Source organism: Notothenia rossii, assembly GCF_949606895.1.
Source record: "Notothenia rossii genome assembly, chromosome: 12".
NCBI lineage: Eukaryota > Metazoa > Chordata > Actinopteri > Perciformes > Nototheniidae > Notothenia > Notothenia rossii.
Window position 1 is genome coordinate 7054923 of NC_136911.1, and position 17729 is coordinate 7072651.

The following is a 17729-nucleotide window of genomic DNA, read 5'->3' on the forward strand; positions in this document are numbered from 1 at the left end:
AGCATAAAGCATTCCCACAAGCAATTTCTTCAGGAATTGCATTCCCTAGTTTTAATGTTCCCCATAAATACTCATCTGTGGGAGTATTTGCAAATGATGTGAGTGACCACTGTGTTGTAGCCACAATGAGGGACACAAAGGTCCAAAAGGGAAAACCTTGCATCATCATAAAGAGAGACACAAAAAGATTTGTGGAGTAGGGTTTTGTAAATGATCTGTTTGGTTTTTGGGGAAAAATCGATCTGTGTGATGATTTTGAAACTGCATGGTCTTATTTGTATCTTGGTTTTATGGAAATTATTGATAGATATGCACCCTTGCGTAAATTTAGAGTGAAGGGACGAGACAATCCTTGGTTCTGTGCTGAATTGTCTAGTCTCCTACAGTTGCAAGAAAAAGTATGTGAACCCTTTGGAATTACCTGGATTTCTGCATAAGTTGGTCATAAAATGGAGGAAGCCACTGCTGTCCAGAAAAAACATTGCTGCACGTTTGAAGTTTACAAAAGAGCACCTGGATGTTCCACAGCACTACTGGCAAAATATTCTGTGGACAGATGAAACCAAAGTTGAGTTGTTTGGAAGGAACACACAACGCTATGTGTGGAGAAAAAAAGGCACAGCACCTCAACATCAACTGGACAGATTGCCATCATCGACGGACAAATGAATTCTCAAGTTTATCAAGACATTTTGCTGGAGAACTTAAGGCCATCTGTCCACCAATTGAAGCTCAACAGAAGATGGGTGATGCAACAGGACAACGACCCAAAGCACAGAAGTGAATCAACAACAGAATGGCTTCAACAGAAGAAAATAGGCATTCTGGAGTGGCCCAGTCAGAGTCCTGACCTCAACCCAATTGAGATGCTGTGGCATGACCTCAAGAGAGCGATTCACACCAGACATCCCAAGAATATTGCTGAACTGAAACAGTTTTGTAAAGAGGAATGGTCCAAAATTCCTCCTGACCGTTGTGCAGGTCTGATATGCAACTATAGGAAACGTTTGGTTGAGGTTATTGCTGCCAAAGGAGGGTCAACCAGTTATTAAATCCAAGGGTTCACATACTTTTTCCACCCTGCACTGTGAATGTTTACATGGTGTGTTCAATAAAAACATAAAAACATATACTTGTTTGTGTGGTTTTAGCTTAAGCAGACTGTGTTTGTCTATTGTTGTGACTTAGATGAAGATCAGAACACATTTTATGACCAATTTATGCAGAAATCCAGGTAGTTCCAAAGGGTTCACATACGTTTTCTTGCAACTGTACATGAGAGAAACAATGCCTGGGCAAAGGCTAGGCAATCAGGCTCAGAGGTAGAATGGCTTCGTTTTAGGCAGCTAAGAGATAGCTTCAAATCGCAAATCAAAAGTGCTAAGTCTAAGTATTATCTGTCAGTTACCACAAAAAAGCCTAAATAATCCTAGAAAATGTTGGAAAGCCATTAAATCGTTATCCACCGGTGAAATCCGTAATGAGATACCTCCTTGCCTTGCCACAGCATCTGGCTCTGTATCGGACAGGGCCAATATGTTAAATCGTTTTAATGAACATTTTGTGTCCTGTGGCTCTCTGTTTGATTCTGTTACTAACTCTGCTTCTGTGAACACCACAGGCTGTGACTCTGAACAATGTGGTTTGGAAAACCCTTTCAGTTTTTCTCCTTTTACTATTGATGTTGTTCATGAAGCCTTAACCAAGTTAGATCCTAAGAAACCGGCTGGCCTGGACAACGTAGAGCCTTTCTTTTTAAAGATAGCTGCAGATTTTATTGCACTACTCTTTTTAACCTCTCCCTCAGCGCAATTCCAAAAGTATGGAAGTCAGCTTATGTCCTGCCTTTACTAAAAGGAGGGGAGGCCACTTCATTAAATAATTATAGGCCCATCTCTAAATGGTCAGTTCTGGCTAAGGTTCTTGAACGCCTAGTGAGTGAACAGGTAAAGGAGTTTTTATGTATAAATGAAATCCTATGTAAACATCAGTCAGGTTTCAGAAAGCAACATAGCACCATCACTGCAACAATGAAAGTGATGAATGATATTGCTGGTATTTTAGACAATAAGCAGAGTTGTGCAGCTCTGTTTATTGATATTTCCAAAGCGTTCAATGCCATCGATCATCACATCTTGAAGCAGAGGCTGGCCAGTATTGGCATATCCAGTCATGCAGTGGGGTGGTTTGTGAACTACCTCTTTGAAAGGTCCCAATGTGTTCAATTTGATGGGCTCACATCTGAGTGGTTAAAAAGTACTAATGGTGTACCACAAGGTTCTGTTTTAGGTCCACTATTATTCTCCATCTACATCAACAGTTTAGGTCAAAATGTGGATGTGTTGATAAAACTAGGGTAATGCTATTTTCAAAAGCCAAAAAGACACCAGGGACCGCTTTGGATATTTTTACTGCGCAAGGAAAAAGACTTGAAGTGGTTGCCTGTTATAAATACCTTGGTATCTGGCTTGATGATTGTCTCTTTTAAACTTCAGGTCAATAATCTGTCTAAAAAGCTGAGGGTTAGGCTAAGTTTATTTTTCAGAAACAAGTCCTGTTTCTCACTTGAGGCCAGGGAAAGGCAAGTCACTGTGACCTTTTTACCTGTGCTGGACTATGGTGATCTGGTTTATATGAATGCACCTGCCCATTACCTGAACAAGTTAGATGCTGCCTATCACTCTCTGATCACAGAGTTGCAAGTAGCGATTGCCTGAGATCTCCTGATCAATCAATGAATGTTAATTTATATAGCCCAATATCACAAATGTTACATTTGTCTCAGTGGACTTCACAGTTTGTACAGAATATCAGTATGACAATACGACACCCTCTGTCCTTAGACCCTCACATCGTACAAGGAAAACTTCCGGAGAAAACCCACAGTTTAAAGGGAAAAATGGGAGAAACCTCAGGGAGAGCAACAGAGGAGGGATCCCTCTCCCAGGACGGACAGACGTGCAATATATGCCGTGTGTAAATTGAAAAGATAATACATTTGCAACATAGGTAGTCCAAATGTTTGGAAATGCATGTGTGTATAATAGGAAGATGAATCCACGAGGATATCCATCCAGGACTTATGATCCAGGACCACAGCCACGACTCAATATCCAGGACTCGCGATCCATGACACAGGACCGCAGGATCATCCATGACTCCGGATCCCGGCTAATATAGACACCTGTGAGACTGACCGTTGAGCGGCCCAACCAAGCAAGGAGGCAGAGGCAGAACGTCCAAAAATATAACCCGACGTGGGCATTTATTAAAACAAAGTTCACACAGCCTCAATCCTGCTGCTGTTCACGCAAGCCCAGCCTGCAGCCACCAGGATCTCACACACACTACCACTCTCACAAGAAACAGCACTTAAATACACAGACTAACAAGACACAGGTGAGGGGGGAGCAATTAGACACAGGTGAGGGGGGAGGAGCAAACACAGGGCACCAGGTGAACACAATTGGGTAATCAGCAGGAGGGAACACAGAGACGACCGGAAATAACAAGATGGGGGTGAACACTTATACAATTAATGCCATTTAATAAATAACTCTAGTAACGGCGTCTCGTCGTTACAACACCAAAAAGAAAGACATTTAGGGAAGCTGGGTTAATCGGAACATGAGAGTACACAGGTATAGACAGAGAGAAGGAAGAAGTAAGATGTCCCCCGACAAACTAAGCCTATATCAGCAAAACTAGGGGCTGAATCTAATCAGCCCTAATTATAAGCTTTATCAAAAAGGAAATTCTTAAGCGCATTCTTAAAAACGGATAGGGTGTCTGCCGCCCGAACACAAACTGGAAGCTGATTCCACAAAAGTGGAGCTTGATAAGAAAAGGCTCTGGCTCCCATTGTACTTTTAGAGATTCTATAGAACAACCAACAACCCTGCATTCTTGGAACGCAATGCCCTAGTAGGAAAGTAGGGTATAATGAGTTATTTAAGGTAAGATGGCACCTGCCCATTAAGGGCTTTGTAGGCGAGAAGAAGAATTTTAAATTATATCCTGTGTTCTATAGGGAGCCAGTGTAAGGCAGCCAGAACAGGAGTAATGTGGTCCCTTTTCCTAATTCTGGTTAGTACACGAGCTGCAGCATTTTGAATCAGCTGAAGCGACTTGACTGACTTCGTGGTACACCCTGATAATAAGGAGTTACAATAATCCAGCCTTGAAGTAACAAATGCATGGACTAGTTTCTCAGCATCGTTTTGAGGCAAGATATGCCTGATTTTTGCAATGTTACGTAGATGGAAGTACGCGGTCCTTGAAATAGATTTTTTGTGGGTGTTAAAGGATAAATCCTGATCAAATATAACACCAAGATTCCTTACAGTTTCACTGGAGGCCAAATTAATGCCATCCATAGTTAGTATATCTTTAGATAATTTGTTTCGTAGATTCTTCGGGCCAAGTACAATAATTTCAGCTTTGGTCGTGTTTAACATCAAAAAATGTAAGGTGATCCACGTTTTTAAGTCCTTGAGGCAGTCTTGAATTTTATTTAGATGATTAATTTCATCAGGCTTGATTGATAAATATAGTTGAGTATCATCCGCATAACAATGAAAGTTTACAGAATGATTCCTTATAATATTGCCAAACGGAAGCATATATAATCTGAACAAAATAGGTCAGAGCACTGAGCCCTGTGGCACTCCATGGCTAACTTTGGTTTGCGTGGAGGATTCATTGTTGACACGTACAAACTGAGAGCGTTCAGATAGATAGGACCTAAACCAGCCTAAAGCAGTTCCCTGTATGCCAACTAAGTGCTCTAGTCTTTGCAATAGGATATCATGGTCGATAGTATCAAATGCAGCACTGAGATCGAGCAAAACAAGAATAGAGACAAGTCCCTTGTCTGAGGCTATTAGAATATCATTTGTGACTTTAACCAGAGCTGTCTCTGTGCTATGATGTGTTCTAAAGCCAGACTGAAAATCTTCAAATAAATCATAGTTTTTTAAGTAATCACACAACTGTTTTGCGACTGCTTTCTCAAGAATCTTTGAGAGGAACGGAAGATTAGAAATAGGTCTATAGTTGGCTAAAATCTCTGGATCGAGGTTGTGCTTTTTAAGAAGCGGTTTTATCACTGCTACTTTGCACTATTAATGAAGAGTAGTAGGCTGCTCTGGCTTTACGCAGTGCTTTCTTATATTCATTGAGAGTAATATGCCAAATTAAACGAGATTCTTCAAGTTTAGTGGAACGCCATATCCTTTCAAGTTGTCTCGACTTTTGCTTTATTTTGCGGGTTTCGGCATTATGCCATGGAGCTAATCTATGTTGTTTTATTTTCTTCTTTTTCAAAGGAGCAACAGAGTCTAATTGTATTTGCAGCGCATCTGTAGCACTATCAACAACATGATCAATTTGGGGTGGTGTACATTTTGTATAAGTTTCCTCCCTTACATGCAGACATGCTATCGAGTTAAGTATTGGTGGAATCTCTTCCTTAAATTTGGCTATAGCACTAACAGATAGGTTTCTGCTGCAGGAGCTTTTGACTAATGCTTTGTAGTCTAGTAACAGTATTTCAAAAGTTACTAAGAAATGGTCGGATAAAGCAGGATTATGCGGTTCGACTAATAGTTGGTCAATTTTAATACCATAAGTCAGAACAAGGTCGAGAGTGTGATTATAGCAGTGGGTTGGTTTATTTACACTCTAACAGAAACCAACAGAATCTAATATAGAGTTAAATGCAACAGTAAGGCTATTTTTATCATCGTCAACATGAATATTAAAGTCACCTACGATAATTACTTTATCTGTTTTAAGAACCAAAGCTGATAAAAACTCAGAGAATTCTGATAAGAATTCTGAATAAGGACCTGGTGCACGGTACACTGTAACAAATAAGATTGGCTGCAAAGTTTTCCAGGTCGGATGCGTAAGACTAAAAACGAGGGTTTCAAAGGAGGTATAATTACATTTTTGTTTAGTATTGATAAGTAAACTTGAGTCAAAGATTGCTGCAACTCCACCTCCTCGGCCCGTGCCTCGGGCAATATGAGTATTGATATGGCTGGGTGGAGTGGCCTCATTTATGCTGACATATTCTTCATGTCTAAACCAAGTTTCAGTGAGACAGCATATATCAATATTATAATCTGATATTAAATCATTTACCAATATTGCTTTCGATGCTAGAGATCTTATGTTTAAGGGACCACATTTAATCTTCCTGTTTTGTTGCACTGTAGTAGTTGGTCCATTTACTTTTATTAGGTTATTATGTATGACACCTCTACTAGGTTTTACCTTAAATTGTCCTTGGGCAGACACACACACCGTTAATATTGGGTATTTTATTGGGTTTGGGATTCCTATGGATGACTGCCTAGGAGAGAGCGCAGAGAAGCGTGTAAGACTGTGACTCTGCCTCCTGGTCTCAACTCCAGTTTGTCATGGATTAAGTCCACAAAGCCCTGAAATGTTTGTCGAAATGAGATTTGCACCTTCCAAAGTAGGATGAATGCCGTCTCTCTTAATCAGAACAGGTTTTCCCCAGAAGGCTGTCCAATTATTTACGAAGCCCACATTGTTTGCTGGGCACCACCAAGACAACCAGCGCTGAAATGATGAAATGCGGCTATACATGTCATCATTGATTAGATTGGGGAGGGGAACAGAGAAGATTAGGGTGTCCGACATTGTTTTAGCAGCATAACTACACACCGACGCCACATTAAGTTTGGTGCACTCTGATTGGCGTAAACGAACATCATTACACCGACGTGAAGAACAATCCTACTGTATTTAGGCTACGTTTATTTTTAGCCAGCAGTTTAAGATGCGCCTTAACGTCGCCCGCTCTGGCCCCCGGAATGCATGTGACTGTGGAGGCTTCGGTCTCTAAATTCACGTGTCTCATAATAGAGCTACCAATAACCAGAGTTGGCTTCTCAGCAGGTGTCTCGCTGAGTGGGGAATATCTGTAAGATACGTGAACGGGTTGGTGGGGACCTGCGGGTTTCGCGTTATGCCCCTTCTGAACAGTCACCCAATCTCCCTGCTGCTCGGGAGTTGCCGGGGGACGGCTAAGAGGAGCTACCTTTTGACGGTCCGCACCGGCTAACATGGGCTTTACTGTAGCCGAGTTACTTTCTAAGATGCGGAGCCGGGCTTCTAAGGCTATGATTCCCACCTCCAACCTAACAACTATACTACTTTTAACATGTATCGGTACCAGTAAAGGAGGTAGGGAAGTAACCAAACATGAGACAGTTAGAGCAGGAAATGGCACCCGAGGCCGAGGGTGGGGAAAGAGCCATGGCTAGCTATCAAGCTGAATTAGCTACCGTTAGCAAACCCAAAAAGAGTGTAGGTAACTGTGCAGTTAGTCGCTAAGAGAAGGAGAGTTGTGAGTGCTTAAGCTGTAGTAACGTGCGATTACAACGTCAGGCAGTTGCCGTGATCAAGAGTTTTAAAACGATCGATTAAGTTAAGATGATAAGCTATCAGCAACAGAACAGGCACACGGGATACCCGGAGATGACAACCGGAAGTTACAACATGCTTACCGCAATAGTGTTCCGTGTATGGACCACTATGTGATGTGGTTTGGTTACATTTGCCAAGTGCTAGGACTGACATAGGGACGAAAGCGTTTATGTGCGCAGCTCCTCTTGCTTGGAACAGTCCGCAAAAAGAATGGAAACTGAGCAATTTGGTTCCACTGCCTGTTTTTAAAGCACGGATAAATGCTATGCAATCTGATACTCTTGGAACCTGTAAATGTTGACGGGTATGTAAATTGCAAACCTGTAACTGTGTTGTATGATCTCCTTTTTGTTTTTCTGTCATCATGTGTAACCTACTGCTGCAGGTCTCTTGAAAAAGAGATCGATGATCTAAATGGGATTCACCTGGTTAAATAATTAAATGAAAACATGTTTTGTGTCCCATGACTAAAAGTGATAATACTTCTGTAAACAAGATTTTTTTTTAAATAAGCTAAATCCAAACCAGCACCATCCCCTTTTCACAGTTTCTACAGAGCAGTTGGTTGCTGCAGTTTAAGTTGAAAGCATTTGTAAAAGTTTTGCAAATTCACCAAAGTAATATGCTGTGCCAACATGCCAAAATAAAGACAGATTTACAAAAGCCTTTGTGAAAGCACAGTTTATTGGTATATTAACATTAAGAAAAGCAGCAGTCAGTCATCTGGAACTAAAGACCTGCAAAAGCAAAAACATTTGTGAATCATCAGTTGGATGATGGATACAGAAACAGGGCATTTAGCAAATTGTGTCTTACCAGCAAGGTCTTTAGAAGACATATTTGCTTGGAGCGTGCCAGGGAACAGGCTCTCCTGGGATGTAGCGGGTTTGAGCAACTTGTGACCTTTTGCGTTGGTATCTCGAACGCGACCTAAAGGAGGAGACTGGCTCCAGACCAGCCACCTTGCTGAAGACTGGCTCAGGTTCCTCTTCACCAGCAGGTTCAGAGCTCAAACCAGCCCTTGCTGAGCTACCATAGGTGACAACTTGAGCATTGCTGTTATACCCATTCCCTGCATATGCAGCCACCTTGCTGAAGACTGGCTCAGGTTCCTCTTCACCAGCAGGTTCAGAGCTCAAACCAGCCCTTGCTGAGCTACCATAGGTGACAACTTGAGCATTGCTGTTATACCCATTCCCTGCATATGCAACCTCAGGCTCACTGACCTGAGGTTTGTTATAGAGCCCACCCATCCAACTAGCATCTTTAAAATTATAATAGCTACCAACATTGTCCTCTGGAGCACTGGTGTCATATCTAGACGCTGCATAAGCAACCTCAGGTTCATGAACCAAAGGGCTGTTATAGCGTTCATCCCTTAAACTAGCATAGTCATCTTTAATCACAGCCATGTTAGGGCTGCGGTAGAAATCTGGAGCCCTGTAATTGCCAGGGCCAGCACTGGAACTGGCCTCTCGAAGAGCAGGAAGTTCAGGAGCTTGGTTAGATCTCGGTACGGGTACACCTGGTAGATAGGAGCTGCTGCCCCAGTCAGAACTGGCCCTTCTTCCCCAATACAGATCGCTAGAAGGGTGTGGCCAATGTATGAAGCGTGGAGCAGTATTTTCTGTTTCAAAAGGAAAAACATGTTAGCAATTTACTCTATTTTATTGTAAAAATCTTAAGGCAATATCGTCTCACCTTGTTGTATAGGACGACAGGTTACGTAGCCAATAAGCATGCAGGAAATCCACAACATCCTGCAGAGAGATTTCATTTTAGATTAGGTTTAAATCGTAGGCCTACTAATCAATAAGCTACAAGTCAGTTGTCTACTTACATGATTTTAGTTAGAGATCCAGGTACATTCAGGATATGTATGCTGTGTGATTTCCTCAAGCAACTGTAGGTAAAGCATAGACAAAAGTGGTTATATTAGCAATTTAGCAAAAAGTACAAATAAAAAAATGAAACACCCAAACCACCGTTAATACCTGCTAACTGCAACAAGCGTCTCCAACAAGCAGCTTTCCACAATGTCTTCAGAATCCAAAGAAGCTTCTTTTAAAGGATCCTCAAGGCTGTGTTAATTACTGTTTAAGTGGGAACACCTGTCAACAAGGACACCTGAGGTGTGTTCAATGTGAAAAGGTCCAGCAACCTTTCATTGACAATACATTGCATGAATCATGAATAAAACATTGAAAAGACACAAATGTGTCGGGAGCAACCTACATTTGTATATTATATGTTTGTACAGTAAGTACGGCTAAAGTATAAAAATACTAAGTGTTCAAAAAATGTATTAGTTGTTGAATGGTCTTTGTTTTAATTTGTATATAATGCATCCGGAAAGACAGACTAGACTCAATTAAATTAAATTACATATTAGATGCTGTTTGTTTGAAGCAGCATTCATTCATTTATTTTTTGTGGCTTTTGATGGAAAGCCTTGGTACAGGAGATTTGTCCGACAGTGGCTCAGTCAGTAGGGGGTTGCTGGTTCAAGTCCCCGAATAGACCTAAATATGGAGTGTGGACTGATACTTGGAGAGGTCCCAGTTCACCTCCTGCCCTGCCGTGGTGCCCTTGAGCAAGGCAACGGACTTACCCCTTCCCCCCCACTCCCATTGCTCCCCGGGCGCTGTACCAGTGGCGTAGCTGTGTAACCACGTTGGTTTCCAAATCAGTAAGCAACTCATGTTTTTGGCCTTGAATATTGAAGTGGCAAAGGGTCAACAGGTCATGGTGGTGGGCTGTTACAGACCCCCCTCAGCAGTCAAGGCAAGGCAAGTTTATTTATATAGCACCTTTCAACACAAGGCAATTCAAAGTGCTTTACAAAAAATGAAAGACATTAAGAAAACGGCATTTAAAATCAGTCATTAAAAAGCAAAGATAATAAAATAAACATTAAAAGAAAAAATACATGGATAAAAGTTACAGTGCAGTTTAAGATATGAATAGTTCAATTAAAAGTAGCGGCAAAAAGAAAAGTCTTCAGCCTGGATTTAAAAGTAGTCAGAGTTGCAGCGGACCTGCAGGTTTCTGGGAGCTTGTTCCAGATATTTGGAGCATAATAACTGAACGCTGCTTTACCATGTTTAGTTCTGACTCTGGGGACAGAAAGCTGACCAGTCCCAGAGAACCTGAGAGATCTGTATGGTTCATAATTTAGCAGCAGGTCAGAAATGTATTTTGGCCCTAAACCATTCAAAGCTTTATAAACCAGCAGCAATATTTTTTAAATCAATTCTTTGACACACAGGAAGCCAGTGTAAAGATTTCAGAACAGGAGTGATATGATCCACTCTCTTAGTGTTAGTGAGAACTCGAGCAGCGGCGGTCTGAATTAGCTTCAGTAAAGTAAAACTATTGAAGATAAAAGCATGGACAAGTTTTTCCAAATCCTGCTGTGACATTAGTCTTTTAATCCTAGAAATATTCTTTCGGTGATAGTAGGCTGATTTAGTAATAGTTTTAATGTGACTGTTGAAACTCAGGTCAGAGTCCATGACTACACCTAGATTTCTGGCTTTATCTGTTGTTTTGAACATTGCAGACTGAAGCTCAGCGCTAACTTTTATACGTTGTGCCTTGGCTCCAAAAACCATTACCTCAGTTTTATCTTTGTTTAATTGGAGAAAGTTCTGACACATCCAGTCATTGATTTGTTCAATGCACTTACTCAGTGTTTAAATTGGAGCATAGTCTCCTGGTGAAATTATTACGTAAATATGTGTGTCATCCGCATATAGCTATGGTAACTTATTTTGTTGTTTTTCATTATCTGAGCCAGTGGTAGCATGTATATGTTAAAGAGAAGAGGCCCCAAGATGGAGCCTTGAGGTACCCCACATGTCATATTCGTCAACTCAGATGTGTATTTACCCATAGAAACAAAGTATTTTCTGTCCTTTAAGTAGCATTCAAACCAATTTAGAACTGTTTCCGAAAGTCCCACCCGGTTTTCTCGTCGGTCTAGTAATATGTTGTGGTCAACAGTGTCAAACCCAGCACTGAGATCTAATAATACTAACACTGAAGTTCTGCCACTGTCTGTGTTTAAGTGGATGCCATTGAAGACCTTTACAAGAGCAGTCTCAGTGCTGTGGTTTGGACGAAAGCCTGACTGGAACACATCGAAACAGTTATTTAAATGCAAGAAATTACTCAACTGTTGAAAAACAACTTTTTCAATGATTTTACCTAGAAATGGCAGGTTTGATATGGGCCTGTAATTGTTCATTACTGAAGCATCTAGGTTATTCTTTTTTAAGAGCGGTTTAATGACTGCAGTTTTCAGGTTATGTGGGAAAAACACCTGAGTAAAGAGACTTGTTTACTATGTGAAGTAGATCTGAGGCCATGCAATGAAAAACATCTTTGAAAAATCCTGTTGGAATAATATCAAGGCAGCAGGAAGAGGATTTCAGAAGTTGAATAATGTCCTCTAGGTTTTTATCATTAATCTGATGGAATTGTGTCATGGTGTTTGAATTGATATTAGGTGGACACAGGGACAACACATTTGCTGTACCTGATGTAGAGGCACTGACTGCTTGTCTGATTTTCTGAATTGTGTCAGTGAAGAAGGAGGCAAAATCATTGTAGTCCCTGGTGGATAGAAATTCAGAGGCTACTGACACTGGGGGGTTTGTTAGTCTGTCGACGGTAGCAAACAAGGCACGTGCGTTGTTTTTGTTTTTGGTAATGATGTCAGAGAAGAAAGACTGTCCTGCGCTTTTCAATTTCAAATTATAAAGGCCAAGTCCAAGTCTCTCTTTATAGATTTCAAAATGAACCATTAGTTTTTCGCCACCTACGTTCAGCTTTTCGACAGTCTCTTTTTTCTGTTTTCACGGTCATGGCCTTTCTCCATGGAGATATTTTCTTGCCAGTCACTTCCTTTACCTTAGTTGGAGCAATGGCATCTATAACATTTTTTATGTTTTTATTAAAATGATCTACTAGCTCATTTACTGAGATGTTAGCAGGGGCAAGTGTGGAAGAAAAATTCTGAGTAAACATTTCCCTAGTATTTTCAGTTAAATGTCGATTTGTAGTTACCTCTTTTTGAAAAAAATTGTGAACAGAAATAGAGCTCTCAAAGAAAACACAGGAATGATCAGAGAGTGCAACATCAGTCACCACAACCTTAGAGATATTCAGACCCTTTGAGATAATTAAGTCCAGAGTGTGCCCCTTATTGTGCGTGGGCTCCGTCACATGCTGAGTCAGTCCATAGTTATCAAGAACACAAAACAGTTCTTTGGCCCCTCTGTCCTGGGGGTTGTCAACATGGATGTTAATATCACCAACAATGACAAGACGGTAAAAGTCAATACACACTATAGACAGCAGTTCAGTTAAGTCATCAAAAAATCTTGCACAGTATTTGGGTGTACTATAGATATTTAGGAACAGAGCTCGAGAGGAGCATTTCAGCTGAAGGGCCACATATTCAAAAGAAGCAAAGTTCCCATAAGATGTCTTCCTGCATTGAATGGAATCAGTGAACAAAATAGCAACTCCACCCCCTTTCTTATGCATTCTTTCCTGACTCATAACACTACATTTGGGAGGGGTTGATTAAATAAGAACAGCTGCACTGTTATTTTGATCAATCCAAGTTTCCGTTAAAAATATAAAATCGAGATTGTGCTCAGTGATAAAATCATTGATTAAAAATGTTTTTCCTGCCAAAGACCTGACATTTAATAAAGCTAGTTTAAGTTTGTTGAATACACAATCAGTAAGATTTTTGTTACAAGCTGTAGCTGACATGGAATCACTGCTAAATTTGATAAACTCACACAACCATTGGAGCACTTCCTGTTTCCAAGCTGATTCACCGCTCTTAATCTATTACCTATCAACACAGATATCGCCAAACAACAGAGGGTAGGAAGAAAGTGGTTCCGTGGTGGAATGAGGAATGTAGCAGAGCTATTAAAGAACGAAACAAGGCATTTAGGTCTTTAAAGAAAAACTTGTCACAAGACAATATTTCAGATTATCAAAGGAAAAGGGCAGTAGCCCGTAAAACAGTAAAATACACAAAAAAGACGTCATGGAGAGAGTATTGTTCCACCATTGGAAGAGGAGTAAAGTTAGGGGATGTATGGTCGATGTTTAAACGGATGAATGGGAAAAGGAAGTCGGTTAAAATTCCCGCTTTGATTGATGGGGAGAAAGTGGCAGTGTCAAATGAAGAGAAGGCAGAATGTTTAGGTAGGGCATTTGCTGCGGTGCATAGTGGGGAACACCTTGATGACAAACATAGACAGCAAAAAGAGTGTGTATTAAGAGAAAATGAAAATGTGAGGGAAAAGAGACGGGATGATAATTCAGCTCTTGATGTAGACTTCTCAATAGCAGAACTTAAAATAGCTTTGCAAGGTACAGGATACTCAGCACCAGGACAAGACCAGCTATGCTATGCCATGTTCCGGCAGCTACCAGAGGAAACATTCAAATTAGTCCTGAGACTATTTAATCAAATCTGGAGAAACGGAGTCTTACCAATGAGTTGGAAAACGGCAGTTATATTGCCATTTAATAAGCCAGGGAATGATCCTGCTAATCCCAATAATTACAGACCCATAGCATTAACATCACACTTATGTAAATGGATGGAGAAGATGATAGTGCATAGACTATCACACGTCTTAGAACAGAGAGGGTTAATAAGTCATTTTCAGAGTGGTTTTCGTAAAGGAAGATCCACAATAGATGCTTTGATTAGAGTAAGCAATGAGGTGGAAAAGACAGTGAAAATGAAAGAGGTTATGGCAATAGTATATTTTGATATTGAAAAGGCTTATGATTCTATGTGGAGGGATGGGTTGCTCATCAAATTGAGTAGAATGGGTGTTGGAGGGAGAATGTATAACTGGATCATGGCTTTTTTATCAGACAGAACATTCAGAGTTAAAGTAGGGGCAGAGGTTTCAAAAGAGTGCAGTATAGAAAATGGTATTCCTCAAAGGAGTTCAATCAGCCCGATATTATTTAATGTTATGATAAATGACATTTTTAGTAATTTGGATGGATGCATAAAATCTGCACTATATGCAGATGACGGGGCCATATGGATACGGGGAAGAAATGTTCCATATGTGTTTGAAAAAATAGGGAAAGCTATAAAGAAAGTGGAGAAGTGGTCATACAACTGGGGTTTCAAGCTGTCAGCAAGCAAATCTTGCTTTATGAAATTTACGAATAAACGCAAGATGGAGACTGAGAAGCTTACATTATATGGAAAGCCGATGAGTGAGGTCAATGAATTTAAATATCTGGGGCTATGGTTAGATAGTAAATATACATGGAAAACTCATATTAAACATTTGGAAACAAAATCCAAAAAAGTGTTGAACCTATTAAGAGCAGTGGCTGGATGTGACTGGGGGGCAGACAAACAGGCATTAATCGACATCTATCGGGCAATTATGAGGACAACACTGGATTATGGGTGTTTAATATATGCAGCAGCAGCACAAACGTCATTACTAAAAATTGATAGGTTACAATATAAAGCGTTACGGTTGTGTATAGGTGCAATTAAGTCAACCCCTACTAATGCAATATTAGTTGAAGCAGGAGAGACTCCATTGGAGCTAAGAAGAGAGAAAATTGCTCTTGCTTATTGGGTCAGGTTAAAAGGAAGTGGGGAAGGAAACATCACAAACAAAATACTACAGGAGTGCTGGGAATATTCTAAGTTTCAGGGGCGTGGGTTTGGATGGACAAATAAATAAAAAATAAGGACATACGGCATGCATGAGTTAGAGTTTTCACCATCAAATCCATTCAGTAGTGTACCCCCATGGCTCTTTCCAATAGTAAATATAGATGTGAGTATTGTAGAAAAGAAAAGAGAGTGGCAAATAAATGAAGTAGGACTCAAAACAAGTTTGTACCTCAGGAATAATTATCACAATTACCTCAAAATATATACAGATGGTTCTAAAAACAAAGAAGAGTGTGTCGGAATTGGTATATATATCCCAGAATTTAAAGTGTCAATATCAAAAAGAGCATCAGACCAACTTTCAGTGTATACAGCAGAAATGTTGGCAGTAGTAATAGGATTACAGTGGGTGGAAGAGGTCAGACCAGACAGGGTGGTGATATGCACAGATTCATTATCCAGTTTACAAAGCATACAGTCAACAACAACTGCCAGAGAAGACATACTCATAGAAATCAATCACAGCCTGTTAAGACTTCACAGAAGCGGCATAGATCTGCAGTTCTGCTGGGTGCCTGCGCATGAGGGGGTGAAAGGGAACGAGTGTGCTGATAGATTAGCAAAAAGTGCACTACAAAAGGAAATCACATTACCAGTTCAACTTGGAAAAGGAGAAGGAAAAGCAGTTATTAAGAAGAAAGGGATGGAGATCTGGCAGAAAAGGTGGGAGAAAGACCAGAAAGGCAAAGAATACCATCAAGTGCAAAAGACAATTACAATTAATATTTATAAAGAAAGAAACAGAAGGGAGGAAGTAATGATAGCTAGGCTCAGACTAAATCACACTGCATTAAATGGTACGCTGTATGTCATGGGGAAAAGTGACAGTGACAAGTGTGGGAACTGTGGAGTTAGGGAAAATGTGGAACATATTTTATTACATTGTGTCACCTATAGAGTTGAAAGAGGGAAATTAAGGGATACAGTTTTAGAGGCAAAGAGGGAGTGGAATGTAGCAGGTATTCTGGGAACAGAAGGAGAAGGAGTAAGAGCTATCAGAAAAGCACTGTTCACCTTTTTGAGGGAAATTGGGATAGGGAAAAGAATTTAACAGTAGACCATGGATGATTTGTTTTTTGTTTTGTTTTATTTATTTTATTTTATTTTATGGTTTTCTTTTTGATATGCTGGTTTATTAGAGGACTGACATGATGATACACACTCGTGTACAGTAGGTGGCGGTATGCAACCAAAAGCTGTTTGCGACCCGCCATTAAAAAAGAGAAGAAGAAGAAGAAGAAGAAGAAGATATCGGCAAAGCTACTGGCAAGCAGGGCCCCGGAAAAGAGCTCCTGGAAAGAGGTGAGAGTGCCATACGCCCTTGAGCCTGGACCCAACACATATCAGTTAGAGTTTGTTGCGTTTTGTACACACACATCCTTATCAGGCTTCAGAGACCGCAGATGCTTTCTTGAAGGTGGGGGAGGTGGTTGACGTAGGCACGGTGATGAAGACGGGGGAGATGGTGTGCGTCTCTGCTTCTGTGATTTTGGTGGGCGTCGTTGAAGGGCGGGGGTAAAGGACATGCTGCCGGGGGGGGGGGGGTTTGACGTAGGCACGGTGATGAAGCGTCTTTGCTTCGGTGATTTTGATGGGCGTCGTTGAGGGGCGGGGTTAAAGGACATGCTGCCAACCCTGCGTATCGACTTAGTTTGGTCATGGAGGGTGGGCCAGGGTGAAAGGGTGAACGGAGAGTAGAGAGAGCTGTGGGGTGAAGGAACAGTATCCTCAGAGGTGATAGGGGGGGTGAAGGGCGGGGGAGGCCCCTCTATTTGTCTCCCATAATCAAGACATTCCTCAGGCGGGTGCAGTGATAGATTTTCAAGGTTTTCTGAGCGATGTGTTGTGTCTTTCTCTTGTTTTGATTCCTCTTGTTGCTTGTCCTTGGCAGAGGGAACAGATTGATGACGCAGGCAGTTGAATATGTTAGAGATAAACAATTTCACTCCTGACTTGTTCAGGCAAACTCCATTTGCCTTAAAAAGATGTCTGCGGTCCCAGAAAAAGTTAAAGTCGTCAATAAAATGGACAGAATGGTCAGTACAGGCAGTTGAAAGCCAGGTGTTCAGTGCAAACAATTTGCTGAATCTCTCCACTCCTCCTCTTCTGACTGGCGTTAGAGGGCCACTGATGAACACCTCTGCATTTAGAGAGCTGACAGTTTCCAACAAACATTTAAAGTCTTCTTTCAGCACTTCTGACTGTTGTTTCACAACATCATTTGTCCCAATGTGCAGTACCACATTTTTTACAGTCGGATGTTCAGCCCCAATATGCAGGATCTTCACAGGAAAGTCAGAGACCATATCCTTGGGAAAGTACTTTGATGTTGTTCTTACGAGACAATCCTTGGTTCTCTGCTTAATTGTCTAGTCTCCTACTGTACATGAGATAAACAAGGCCTGGGCAAAGGCTAGGCAATCAGGCTCAGAAGTAGAATGGCTTCGTTTTAGGCAGCTAAGAAATAGCTTCACATCGCAAACCAAAAGTGCTGAGTCTAAGTCTTATCTGTCAG

General features: G+C 41.0%; 1 protein-coding gene across 1 annotated transcript; it reads right to left on the reverse strand.

Annotated features, from left to right (window-relative positions):
* Nucleotides 1-8124: 8124 nt before the first annotated feature.
* On the reverse strand, nt 8125-9485 carry LOC307026543 (uncharacterized protein). Its single transcript, XM_079662027.1, has 5 exons — nt 9456-9485; nt 9302-9364; nt 9163-9221; nt 8278-9088; nt 8125-8198 (listed from the first exon to the last, which is right to left on the reverse strand). Coding segments are annotated over exons 2-4 (861 nt in total). The 5' UTR covers nt 9304-9364; nt 9456-9485; the 3' UTR covers nt 8125-8198; nt 8278-8288.
* Between the last annotated feature and the right edge of the window lie 8244 nt (nt 9486-17729).